The sequence below is a fragment of the Choloepus didactylus genome, chromosome 15, assembly GCF_015220235.1.
Source record: "Choloepus didactylus isolate mChoDid1 chromosome 15, mChoDid1.pri, whole genome shotgun sequence".
NCBI lineage: Eukaryota > Metazoa > Chordata > Mammalia > Pilosa > Megalonychidae > Choloepus > Choloepus didactylus.
The window spans coordinates 41,387,114-41,401,079 of record NC_051321.1 but is presented as its reverse complement, the minus strand read 5'-3'; the positions used below and the strand labels follow the sequence as shown (position 1 = coordinate 41,401,079).

Below are 13,966 nucleotides of genomic sequence, written 5' to 3'. Positions count from 1 at the left end.
GCTGCACAACACTGTGAATGTAACACCAATGAATTATGAATCTGAATGTGATTACAGAGGGACAATTTATGTTGTATTTTGTTACTAAAATGAAAATTAAAAAAACAAAAGATCAGTAGTTGCCAAGGGGTTCAGATTGGGAGGGATGAACAGGTGAAGCACAGGAAATTTTTAGGGCTGTAAAAACTGTATGATACCGTAATAGTGAATACCTGACATTACGCTTTTATCAAAACTCACAGAACTATGTAACACAGAATGAATCCTAATGTGAACTAATGTACGCATATCAGTTCATCAATTGTAACAAATGTTCCATGCTAACGCAAGATGTTAATAACAGAGGAAGCGATGTGAGGGAAGAGGGACCACATGGGAAATTTATACTTTCTGATCAATTTTTGCGTAAATCTAAACCTGCTTTAAAAAGTAAAGTCTATTTTTTAAAAAGTCACAAAGGGTTTTTATATTAAAACCCTGTGTGATAAAAAAAAAAGAAAGAAAAAGGTACCCATTGAAGTATGAAAATCTTCATGCTTATAGTGTAAACCTTTCCAAATGCCTTTTTTTTCCCCAATCTGATATTTTTTTGAAAAGGGTTACAACCTGTACACTTTGGAGGATTGTATGTTATGTGAAGATATCTCAATAAAATTGCATTTAAAAAAAAAAGAAAAGGGTTACAATTATTATGGATGAAGTTATAGAAAACGTTAAGTCCATATACCAAGTGTCTTCAACTTACCTCAAGTGGCATGAGTCTAATTAGCGTTGCAAAGCATTGCGTAGCCATGAATCTTACACTGTCTGTTTGATCACTCATTCTTCCCAACACAGGCACAACTAAAAGGACAATATATGGAACAATGCCAACATCAAGCTGTTCCATTACACCTGAATAAATGATTAAGGAAATTTCCAAATGGTTCTCAGATGTTTTCTCAAACATATCGATATACAAGATTTTCATTTTTGATTGAAAACACTGATACATAGGTTTTCATTTTTTCATCTATATTACAAGGGAAGAAACTGTCTTTTACGCTCCATGATTCATTTAAAACAGTATTTCCACACTGCTGCTCCTCTGTAAACATGATTAATAACTTTCTTAGGATTAAGAATATAAAATTATGTTTTTCACCTGGGAAAGAATGGGGGAAGATTTACTAATCAAAATTTTTCATAAGGATATTCCTATGAGCTTCTAGAATTCCAATGCCAAAAGAAAGAGAGTTGCTTTGCAAGTAAGGGAGCATAACTCAGTGTCACTCAAAGATTAATTCCAAATTTCCCATCAGGATCTTGGATCTTGACAATCAAAAAGTGGACAAATAAGCTCAGTCCTTCTGCAATCTTTACCATTTTTGAGCCAGAGAGTTTCTACTGACATGTTCTTCAACCAACTTTCTTGTTCTTATAAAGATCTTTCAGATATTTTGAGTTAAAAGAATGTCAGTGGCTGTTATGCCCTTGGCAAAAGGCTTGCCTGTTTATTTCTAGTATCTAGTACTTTTTGTTCTTCCTCCCAGATAATGGAAACATAATGTTTATAATATGGGGACTACCTACCTATATAGTAATAGTCCCTGATTAGTATTAATAGCATTGATAATTATTAATTAGCATTGATTATAAACCGGAAAAAAAAAAAAAAAACAGATCAGTTGCCAAGAAGATATACAGTTCATACAAGTACATAAAATTATTTTTGCCTATTAAAAAAATCTATTAAGGTTAATAGTAATTCTCCAAATTTCCTATGGGAAAATTTTCATAATAAAATGTTATAAAAAATTAAAAGTTGTTTCCTCTTTGGAACAAAGCAGATTATTTATGTGCATATTTGTATAATTAAATCACTTTAATTTAGTCACTCTGAAATAACATTACTATCATTTCTGAATAGTTTGTCAAAATAAAAAAAGGATACAGGCAAGCGCTTCAATTGCGCCTTCTTGTTTGATATTGTCATCAATTGCTCCCAGCCACGGAAGAACCTTCTCCAAAAAAATATTCATTGTTTCCATAGTAGCTATTTTGCTCATGACACCTATACAACGAGCAGCCATGTGCCTCACTGCAGTGCTGGGGTACTGGAGGCACATGTAAAGATGAGGCAAATGCTGTACCAACTGAAAAAAAGTTTAAAGAAATCAGAATACTCAATAGGGAATCTCCTGTTTAAAACGTAACTGTAATAGCCCATACCCACAGACGTTCTCAATATTCAAGTGACTCTGAATCCAAGAACATTTCCAATAACCTCAAAACACAACCCACAAAACAGCCTCAACAGAAAATCTAAATCCAGACTCATGTAGAGCTCTTTTGAAAAGAAAAGAAAGAAAAGGTACGGAACTTCTTCCCTGTCCTCTCTTTGGCAACCAGGAAAGCTGGATTTCTTTCCAAAATCAATGGGGAACATACCAAAAGGCACTTGGAACATTCTCCTACTGAAGCTGGAAAATGGCACCACACATCACCAGTCCCCTCCAAATCTGGTAATACTGGGTTAGGTTTAGGTACATACTTTTTTTCATTGAGTTGAGTGTTCCTGATTTTGTTCTAGGCACCATACTTCAGTAGGTATTTTCCACTTTAACTTATTGGCTTACCATAGTCATGATTATGCCATAACATATCCCATTTTAATTGCCCACTGCATGGAACACCAGGATTAATGTTGGTGAGAGCCAGACACCTGCTCAGCAATCAGACTAGCCTTACAGCTCAGTTGAATGCATGCTGCTGATCATAGAAGATAACAGCATATAGATGGATTCTGTGTCTTCTTTATTAATAACAAATTAGCAAAATTTTAACAAGCAAAAAGACATACTTTGTTAAACAGAAAAAAAAGTCATTCTTCTCTATTCTCTCCTAGATTCTCCCTTTTATGTTAGACAAAATAGCTTGTAGCCTTTATAACACTATAAACGGCAGAGCTTCCTATTTCAGATGTATGGAAACAATAATACTCTCATCTCTGGAAAAAACAGATAATTAATTCTTTAGTTCATTTTTCCCATACCCTCTGTCCTAATTCTTTGTGTAAGAAATATTTTTAGAAACAAAAATCACAAACCAGTGTTTCCTCATTACCATTGAGTAGTTTTCTCTTAGATGACTTCCTTCTACCTTTATACTTATTTTGGAAAGAGGTTTTATTACCTGTGATTTCCCTTTCTTGGAACTATATTATTAAGAATGTAAGGCTGAATAAAAACTTAGGCTGTAGCTTTCTTCCCTGTTCACCCCCTGAATCCTGTGTTATCAGAGCCCTGTCCCCACTGCCCCATATTCTGAGCTCCCCAGAGCAGATTTTCTATCATTCATGCACCCAGCTCTACTTCAAAGCCCACAGCCAAGAGTTGTGCTATCATTAAAGCGGGGAATCAAGTTATACCATATTAAAAAAAAAAAAAAAATGCATGCAATTACTAGAGATGACACAGGTGGTACATTTTTCAAGTCTTAAGACTTTTTAATAAGACCATCTACTATATGAGAAGAAATACTGTACTTGTTTTAGTTACCAACCAAGGGATGAAGCTCAGAATCCATTGAAGCTGCTGCTGTTTCAAAAACTTGCAGAGAATTCACCAATTCTTGGGCAGGACCATCTCCCTTTTCCAGGAGGGACTTTCCATCTATTAAAATACATTATTTTAAGTCCGTAGCACCTTGCGAATAATTTTTCAAAATCTAGAGACCTCAAACATTTTTATCACCTCCCCATCTAGCAAGGGAGAGTCTATTTTGCTTTTTAATGTAAAATTTAAGTGGCATGCCCTCAATTTAAACCAAAGAAGTTTAACATAATGATCCATTTCAAATGTCTCTTTTTAAATTTGCAACAGAAAAAAATAAAAAGTAAAATGAACGTTTTTAATAACCTTACATTTTAAAAATTACCAGGCTGGTTTGGGGCAAATAGGTATAGGCATTTTTATTTTATAGGGTATATTTAATTGACATCCATTCAAATTTATTAAAAAAAAAAAAAAATGTGTACACACCAAAATTATTTATGTTAATTGTATTCCTCAGTGGGCCAACCATAGCATCCCAGAGATGGGGCAACTTCACTGCCATTTCACTACCAAAATGCTTCACTATTGTTGTCAAGGCAAATTCAGCTCCTCTCCGTTGTACCAGGTAAGGCTTCTGGGCCTAAAATTCAATGTTAGTTGAAAACAGAATTTCAGAAAAAAATATAATGCATTTGAAATTATCAAGAGAATTTAAAAGTCACTAAGAATTCAGTGTTAACATTATCCAATTCAGCAATGATTAGACATTTATCACAGCTGTAAACATTTTTCAATAATTAAATTTACACGGGCAAAAAACTCCAAACTAGATTTTTATGTCCAAAAAAAATAATAATAATACTTTTTTTTGGTTGGGAGTGAGGAATAGAAGGATATGAGCTCCTGACAGAGACAAACCTGTGACAAGATAGTTTTTCTTCTACCTACCCCAAAGGAACTTACCAGCTAGAGAGAATATAGGGAGATAAAATGATTTTCCCTATTTATATTCACTTAAGAAATAGACTAACTGTTCACGCTAACCCTAAGACAAATAACTTCTTATTCAGCAGCAATTACAATCCATAAAACTGTTCCAAAAGAGAAAGATACATAACTATTTTAAAAATTATTCTTCAGTGAAGTATGTAAACCACAGAGTTGCATAAATATAGAAATCAAAGTAAAATTTTGATTAAAATTATTAAGGGGAGGAATGGTCAGTAAAAAAAGCCTTCATTCATAGACATTTAAAAGATATATAAATCAAAAGCTAAGATTTTAATTTTAAAAAGAAGCTTAAAATAGACCTATATTTTACTGAAATGTATTGAACACAGCTAGGTTACTGATGAACCCAGGTATTTCTTATGTCTTGCAGTCAAAAGAGCTAACTAGTGTATTCATTTCATTCTTTAAAATGTGCTTGTATGATTTATAAAACCAAACACTTTTTTGATCATTGCATATTATCCGTCATTAAAGAAGACTTTACTGTAGAACAAGTAGACCAATTGAAACAGCATACAAAGCCCAAAAAGATCCTCATATATATGAAGCATGATATATAATTAAGCTGCCATGATATATCGGGGGGAAAGAATTTGGTAAGTGGGGGTGGGATAGCTGGCTGTTCATATGGAAAAGTAAGTTTACGTCTAAATCCTGACCTCACACGACATATTTAATAAATTCCAGGTTGACTAAAAGTTAAGTGAGTGACAATTATTTGACATTTATAAACCTATCCAATAAGTATCCAAAGAAATTCCTGAAAAACATAAGACTGGGGAATAGTTGGCCTTCACTGTCATTTAACTCCTCTCTGCAGTCATTGCTATGATAGTGAATTATTTTGTATTTATGAATAACTTACCCACTATCTAGAAGGTTTCTCGCCTACAAAGATGAAGTTAAGCTGGGAAAAATTACAAGAGCATGAAAAATTTGAAGAAGTTTGCAGTTTTTCTGGATCATGGTATTGGAGTACTCCAAAAGCTTATTTAACCCCCAGTCCTTTTACTTAAAAATACAGTTGTCGAAGCTGACATAAAAATTTCAGCTCTCAATCTTGGAGCCAGATACTTATTTAAAAATCATAGCATTTAAAAGAAAAAACTATTTACCTCATCAAGTTCAACAAGGATATTTCCGCTACTTCCTGCAGGAAGATCTGCTATTTGAGCTTTTACTGCTTTGGGGGTAGGACCGCGCCTACTTGTGATAGCAAAAGCAGCTTTTTGATGCCTATAGAGTGTAATTATACCTCTGTTCTTGGTGACAGTATGGTGCATTCCATCTTTTTCGGAATTGGATCCTAATAAGGAAAAAGTTAAAGAACCTTCTTTTAATCATAATATAGGTGACCAAAAGCTTCCTAGCTTCCTCCTCCAAAAGAGACACAACATGTTTTAAAACTATGTCTTTTAAGCATCAATTTTTATAGGCCAATTGCATTTTCTTTAGACAATGAAATGGTAACAAAAGAGCCTATAATGCTTCAGTTAAATGTTATACCTTTGCAACGACTCATACCTAATATACACAAGGTTGCAGAATTGTTATCAAGGAGGAACATCACATGCAAAAACGATTGTATCTATTAAACTTCAGTTAAAGTGTATTAATTAAAAATAAAATGAATGATTCTGCCTAGAAATAACAAGAAACACTAAAAATCTTTTAAGCCCAGTTTTTTCTAAAATAACTGTCCACAGTCACCATGAAGTCAAAAAAAACATCACCCATTGCAAAATATTACTGCCTCACATAGCATTAGAGGAAAAATAAATCACCCTATAAAATTTTGAAGATGTTAATATTCAAAATGTCCATTTTCTTCTTCCAGTTCGTTGTATTTTTCTCAAGATCTATATCATGCCCAAAATGTAAATAAATCTATTACATTCCAACAACTTGTTTTTCAAAAATCTTATTAACAAAAATAATAATAATAATAAATTATATAGGACTTAGTCACAAAGAAACACTGGTCCTTGGGACCAGTCTACAGTTTTTATTTTCCATATAAATTCTCCATATGAAAACAGAAAACCATTACTTGCAGAAGGTAATAGAGTTCACATATAAGACATGCACTAAATCTAGAAAACCAGAGGTTATATAGAAAAAATTTTTCTTTCAATAACATTTGATAAAATTAAGTTTTCTAGCCTCAGTTACAGTAAATCCTATAATGATGGTTTTGAAAAAGGTAAAGGTAAACACTTAACAGATTTCAATCATCTTATATCACATATCAGCTCTCTTATGAATGGCTTATTTGACTTTAGGAGGCTGTACAAATTCATGTAGCAAGGAATTTTGTTATAACTAAACTTTTATTCTCAGAATGGTAAAACACTCTAATACAAATTGGAAATGTGCTTAAATTATGCCTACAAATACCTGAAAACAAACTTAAATGGTTAAATTCTTTCTCTATCTGAAATGATGGTTTATAATATATACCTTTAGAAGTTTCCTGGCCACTTTGTGTTGGTACTGGACATGTGACACAAGGAGTCAGATATGGGTCCACACAAAGTGAGCTACACAGGTTTTTAATAATCTTTGAATTGGGACAGGGCATCCTTGCTGTGCACTGCTGGAGTAGTTTAGCTATGCACTGAGCTGCATAGTTTTGCACTAGTGTATTGTCTTCTTTTTTAATTGTCTCCATTAATGGTTTTATGACAGGATTTAATTTCTCTGGAAGCTGCTGCAGGCTCACAACCGCACATGCTGCAAAAGTATGCACTCTCAACTGCAACACTTGCCACTCCTGGTTGGTCTCTGTAACTGTCATTTGCACCTGCTGTCGTTTACCATCTAACTGCTGTAACACTTGAGGATTTAGATCAAAAGATGATGTGACTTCATTAAAAACAGTAGTAACCTATTTAAAAAAAAGAAATTAAAAACCATTAATGCTGTATTACCTCCAAAGAGATTGTAACTTCCTAAAGGACACAAATCAAGCATTCTGTTTTGACTGGAAGTTCCACAATACCTATTATAATTTTAGTACTCACTAAACTAATACCTAAACATTCCCAACTAAACTTTATTTTAATCTCACTTAATGTAATATTAGCATTATTTTCTTCAAGAAAGACACATTTTCTTGAAAAGAACAAAATTACCTATCCTTTAAATATATCTAATGAGTCTGAGGGAAAATCACACTCAATGACCACACAGTACTTTGGTGAAATGAGAAAAATATGAGCACATATGAACTGTTAATTAAGAACCCCAAATTCAAACTTCCTTTTAGGGAACAGGACAAGTACAGGAGTATTTCCAATTCAAAAACTTTTAGGGTAGCTGTTGCTAAGTGGCCAGGTGCTGCTGATGGGAGTACTTTCTTTCCTTCTTGGACCTCCCTCATGGTGCCAGGCAATTGGAGGGGAAGGGGGAGAAAAGATGGCAAAAGTAATTAACATTTTAATTTCCAAGAGCCATCTAGATTACAAGGCTATTTATTGCATTAAACCACTTTACAAGTCCCATTAAAAGACTGTTCAATCCATCTTTTATAACAGCTTTACTAAGAAATAATTCACATCACATACAATTCATCACTTAAAGTGTATTATTCAATAAAGTGTATCATTCAATGGTTTTTAGTGTAGTTATAGAGTTCTGCAACTATCACAATTCTAGAACATTTTGATCACTCCAAAAATGAACCCATACTCATTTGCAGTCACTCTTCATTCACACTCCATTTCCAGCAATGTGCAACATGTCTACATTCTGTCTTTATAGATTCGCTCATTCTAGACATTTCATATAAATAGAAACATACATTATGTCCTCATTGTGATGTTATAGCATGTATTAGTACTTCATTCCGTTATGACAAATAATACCACATTGTATGGATATGCCACATTTTACTTATCCATCGGTTTACAAATGCTTGTGTGTTTCTATTTTTGGCTATTATAAATAATGCTGCTATGAACATTTATGTACAAGCTTTTGTGGAGGTGTATGTTTTACATTTCATTGTTAAACCACCATTTAAGATTATGTAATGGCCTACATAAAAAAACTAATCTTGTTTGATAGGTAATCATCAGAGCCTTCATAAATAGATCCAGTCTGAAAAAATAAAAATAAAAAAATAAAACACAAACCAGAAAAAATAAAAAAATAAAAAAATAGATCCAGTCTGATCAATGCTGGTCAAAAAGCCCTGTAACACTGGAGAATCTAATTTGTAAGACTTAGAAACTATCAATTCCATTACGGATAATACTGATAATGCTGGCCTTTTATTATGAAAATACAATAGGCACATAAAGTATTCTTTTAGCACTATAAAACATCAAAGACTTTAAATTGAGCTATACCTGTTTAACCTTTTTGATCTGCTCACCACAAAGGAACAAGATCACATACATTCTAGCTTATATGCTATACTGTTTTTGTCTGTTTTATATATTTGAGCTCTGCATAAAATTTATTTGAAACAGGTTTTCACTAAAATTTTGAAAACATCCTTAACAAATATCCTCCTATCAATTTTCAGTCATTCTAGGCAATGAAGAAAAGCTTTCCAATTACCCCCATATGAATTAAGTAGCTCATACAACCAATATTTATTGAGTGCGTAATAAAAGATGAGTAAGACCAAATGTCTTAACATACTCAAAAAAAGTGCAGAGGAGGGAGGGTGGGGCAAGATGGTGGCATACGGAGATGTGGAATTTCGCTAGTCCTCTAGAGCAACTAGCAAATAGCCAGAAACAACTAGTAAATAATCTGGAACAACTGTTTGGGGGACATCCATGACTGGACAGACATTGTACACCAATCTGGAATAGGTGAAAGGACTGAGACCACAGCGCAAAACTGTAAGTAAAGCCCCCAAAACCACAAAGGTGGTGCCCACCCCTCCTACCCCTCCCACCCCCCCACCCCCACTGGCACAGCAGGCTGAGTTGGAACACTTCCCTGTGGGAACAAGGAGGAGTCTCTGCTGGGAGCAAGGGAAGGTAACTCAACTAAGCTCCGACTGCAGTTTTAATTAACAAATTTTTGAATACAAGCTACAAGCACAGATAAATCCGGAGCAGCCAGGAAAGGAACCCTGAGATCTCTCTCCACAGAGAGGAGGTAGGGTTGACAGAAAAAAAAATAATAATTAATAAAAACAGAGGCTTTTGGAGGTGACTGAACTCAGAATACTGGAAAACAGTTGTGTCTCAAGAAAACGGGCACACAGAACCAGGTACCAACTCTGGCTCTTGACTAGGGGGCTGGGGACTGGGGACTGGCTCTGAAAAGGGGATTTCTTTCTTTTTTCTTTCCTTTTCTCTAACTAGCTCATTAGAGAAAGCCTCAGCCATTTTCAATTGTCAGCTGACACAGAAAAGGGTGGAGTTAAGAAAATCAGAGAGACAAAAGAAGTTAAATGAAGGAGATAATTCCCTCAAGGGCATATCTTCCCTAAGAAAAGAGTGGCTGCCCTCCCTTAGAAAATTCATACCTCAGGGCCTAGGGTGGGGGTAAACAGAAACAGTTTAAGCTTGGCTTCTGACCACCCTCCTCCTGAGAAGGGACAGGGTCTGCTGAGAATTAAAGGCACCACACCTCTTTTCACCAGTGAGGAGGTACATGCTGAGAAGCGCCACCTGCTGGGCAGGATAGGAAAAGCACAGAGTCTAGAGGCCTCACAGGAAAGTGACAATCTGCTGGGACACTTCCTCAGGGAAACTTGATACTGATTACACTCTCCTCCTGAGACCTAGGCCCATCTGGTCTGGGAAAATCTGACTAGGGTAATCAAGGAAACCAGAAGCCTAGACAACAAAAAATTACAAGTCACATTTGGAAAAATGAAGATATGGCCCAGTGAACAGAAAAAGCTTACACTTCAAATGAAATACAGGAGTTGAAACAACTAATTAAAGATGTTCAAACAAATATGCTAAATCAAATCAACAAGCTGAAGGAAAATGTGGCAAAAGAGATGAAGGATATAAAGAAGACACTGGATGGTCATAAGAATTCGTAAGCTTGAAAAAAAAATGGCAGAACTTATGGGAATGAAAGACATAACAGAAGAGATGAAAATCACAATGGAGACATACAACAACATACAAAAGCAGATTTGAAGAGGCAGAAGAAAGGATTCTTTAACTATAGAACAGGACATCTGAAATCCTACGAACAACAGATAGGGAAAACAATGGAAAAACATGAGCAGTCTCAGGGAATTCAGTGACAACATGAAGTGCACAAATGTACATGTCATGGGTGTCCTGGAAGGAGAAGAGAAGGGAAAAGGGGCAGAAAGAATGATGGAGGAAATAATCACTGAAAATTTCCCATCTCTTATGAAAGACAAAATTACAGATCCAAGAAGTACAGCATACCCCAAACAGAACAGATCCAAATAGACCTACTCCAAGACACTTAATAATCAGATTATCATTTATCAAAGACAGAGAATTCTAAAAGCAGCAAGAGAAAGGTGATCCATCACATACAAAGGAAACTCGAAAGGACTGTGTGGATTTCTCAGTAGAAGGCAGTAGTATGACATATTTAAGATACTGAAAGAGAAAAACTGCCAACCAAGAATTCTGGCAAAACACTCCTTCAAAATGAGGGTGAACTTAAAATATTTTCAGGAAAACAGACACTGAGAGAATTTGAGAACAAGATACCTGCTCTACAACAAATACTAAAGGGAGCACTACAGGCAGATAAGAAAAGACAGGAGAGAGACATTTGTAAGGCTAGTAGTATGTATGACACCAGAAGGAAAGATAGAAGATAATGAATGGAATTGTATAGTTTAGTGAAACCTAGAGTAGTCAATGATGGTGACTGAATGTACTAATATAAGAATGTTTTTACATGTAGAAGAACAAAAGAATGTCAACATTGCAAGGTGTTGAAAACTGGATGGTACAGGGGAAAAAATACAATCAATGCAAACTAGTGTCTAAAGTTAACAATATTATTGCAATATGCTTCCATTAATTGTAACAAAAGCAACATACCAAGGCTAAATGTAGGTAAGACAGGTAAATAAGGGAGTGGTATGGGATTCTTGGTGGTGGTGTTCTTGTATGACCTCTTAACTGTATTTTATTTTAACTTTTTCTTCTATGTTTTATTTTTTTATTCCTCATTTTTTCTTCTCTTCTTCCTCTTTCTTTGAAGTAGAAATGGAAATGTCCTCATATAGATCGTGGTGGTAAATGCATAACTATGGGATCATACTGGAAATCAATGATTGTTTACTTAGGATGGCTGTATGGTGTGTGAATTAAACTTTAAAAAATAAACAGAGGGATACAAGTGCTGGAGAAAATGTGGAGAGAGGTATGTACCTATTCACTGTTGGTGGGGAAGCAGAATGGTGCAATAAGGTGGGATGGGGGGATGGAATGTTTTGGGTGTTCTTTAATAATTTTATTTTTGTTCTTATTTTCATCTTTCTTTGGAGCCGTGAAAATGTTTAGAAATTGTGATGATGTATACTGTGGATGATTGTATGGTATGTGAATATATATCAATAAAACTGAAGTTTTAAAAAAAAATGATGCTAGAAATCTTCATATCTATATGAAAACAAACAAAATTCAACCTCTACTTTACACTATATACAAAAGTTAATTTAATACGGGTGAGAGACTTAAACATAAAAACTAAAACTACAAAACTTTATAAGAAAACATATGCGAATAACCTAAACCACTTGGGGGATGACAGAGTTTCTTTAACCAGAAGATCTGAATAAACACTTCAGAAAACAACATGTACAAATGGCCAATAAGACATAAAAGTGTTCAACATCATTAATCATCAGGGAAACACCAACTAAAACCAGAATGGTAAAAATGAAAAAGACTGAGAACATCAAATATTGGTAATAATATGGAACAACCAGAACTCTCATAAATTGTTGGTTGGAGGGTAAAATTATAACCAATTTGAGAGACAGTCTACAGTTCTTTAAAAAAACTAAACACATACCTACCCTATAATCCGGCAATCCCACTCTTAAGCATTTACCCAAGAGAAATGAAAATACATGTCCACAAAAAGACTAGTACAAGAATGTTAACAGCAGTTTTATTCATAATAGCCAAAAACTGGGAACAATTCAACCAAGTATCCATTGATAGGAGAACAGCTTAAACTAATTGTGGTATATTCATACAACGGAATAAAATTCAGCAATAAAAAAGTATAAATTACTGATATATGCAACAACAAGGATGACTCTCAAAAGTATGCCGGGAAAAATCCTGACACTAAAAAGCACATAGTGTATGGATCCATTTATATGAAATTCTAAAACTGGTAAAACTAATCTATGGTTGTTAAAAATCAGAAAAATGGTTACTCTGAGGCAAGGAAATGGAGACACTGACTGGGAAGGGATGATGGTAATGTCTTCTATCTTGCTAAGGGTTTGGGTTTCATGAGTGTCAAAACTCATCAAAAACTCCATTTAAAACTTGTACATTTCATGGTATATAAATTTTATCTCAAAGAACAAAAAACAATCACAAATACTGAACTCTAGTTGATATACATATTGCAGTGCTTAGGAGTGAAGTATACTGATGTCTGCAACTTAGAAATGTGTCAAAAAAGTAAGACAGATTGATGGTCAGATGGGTAGATAGAGGAATAAAGATGTAACAAAGCAAATTTAGTAAAATGTTACATGTATAATCTATTTGGTGGATATATGTATTCATTGTGTAACTGTTTCACTTTTTCTGTATGCCTGTATATTTCTATTATAAAATATTGGTGGCTGTTTAAGGAGAGTAAAGGTCTATAAATACTTCATATCTTAAATAGATTAACTGTTTGGTTCAATTTCTTACTTTTTTTTATTAAATATGTATAATTCTAAGAGTTTTATTGAAGTTGCTCACTATAGTTGCATTTCTAAAATTTTAAAACATATTTAGCAACTATGATTTTGATACATATACTTTTAGGACTGTTATATTTTTTTCCACATACCATGTTACATATCATACATTATGCCATTCTTCATCTTTCTTAGTGATTTTAACCGTTAATTGTACCATATCTGATATTATTGTCACTTGACTTTTTTTGTATTTGCATTTGCGTGATATCTCTTGGCCAATCAATATGTTTGCAAGCTTAATTAAAAAAAAAAAAATGTTGAGTGTAAGGAGAAGAATAAAGAAATACCCAAGGACTTGTTAAAGCAATTTTTCCTATACTCTGCCAGTCTTCAGGCTAAGAAACGAGGGGGGGGAAAAAACGTAATAGCTTTTCCTAACTAAGGTACATTTGTTTGTCAGAATGAGAGGGAAAATATTCCTCTCCCATCCTTTTACTTCATAAAGTCAATACAACGAAATAACCTTTCTAAAAGATAAGAGTGAGAGGCTGCCAAGTCACAAACAGAC

General features: G+C 34.2%; 1 protein-coding gene across 2 annotated transcripts in view; it reads right to left on the bottom strand.

Annotated features, from left to right (window-relative positions):
• The window catches only part of BTAF1 (B-TFIID TATA-box binding protein associated factor 1), a 131,866-nt gene that overhangs the window by 38,528 nt on the left and 79,372 nt on the right, over positions 1-13,966 (bottom strand). For both annotated transcript variants that reach the window (XM_037804151.1, XM_037804152.1), the window contains 6 exons: positions 7,008-7,434; positions 5,663-5,853; positions 4,023-4,176; positions 3,544-3,653; positions 1,934-2,135; positions 746-894 (listed from right to left, as the gene is read on the bottom strand). In XM_037804151.1, the coding sequence (XP_037660079.1) occupies positions 746-894; positions 1,934-2,135; positions 3,544-3,653; positions 4,023-4,176; positions 5,663-5,853; positions 7,008-7,434 (1,233 nt within the window). The remainder of the gene's footprint in view (positions 1-745; positions 895-1,933; positions 2,136-3,543; positions 3,654-4,022; positions 4,177-5,662; positions 5,854-7,007; positions 7,435-13,966) is intronic.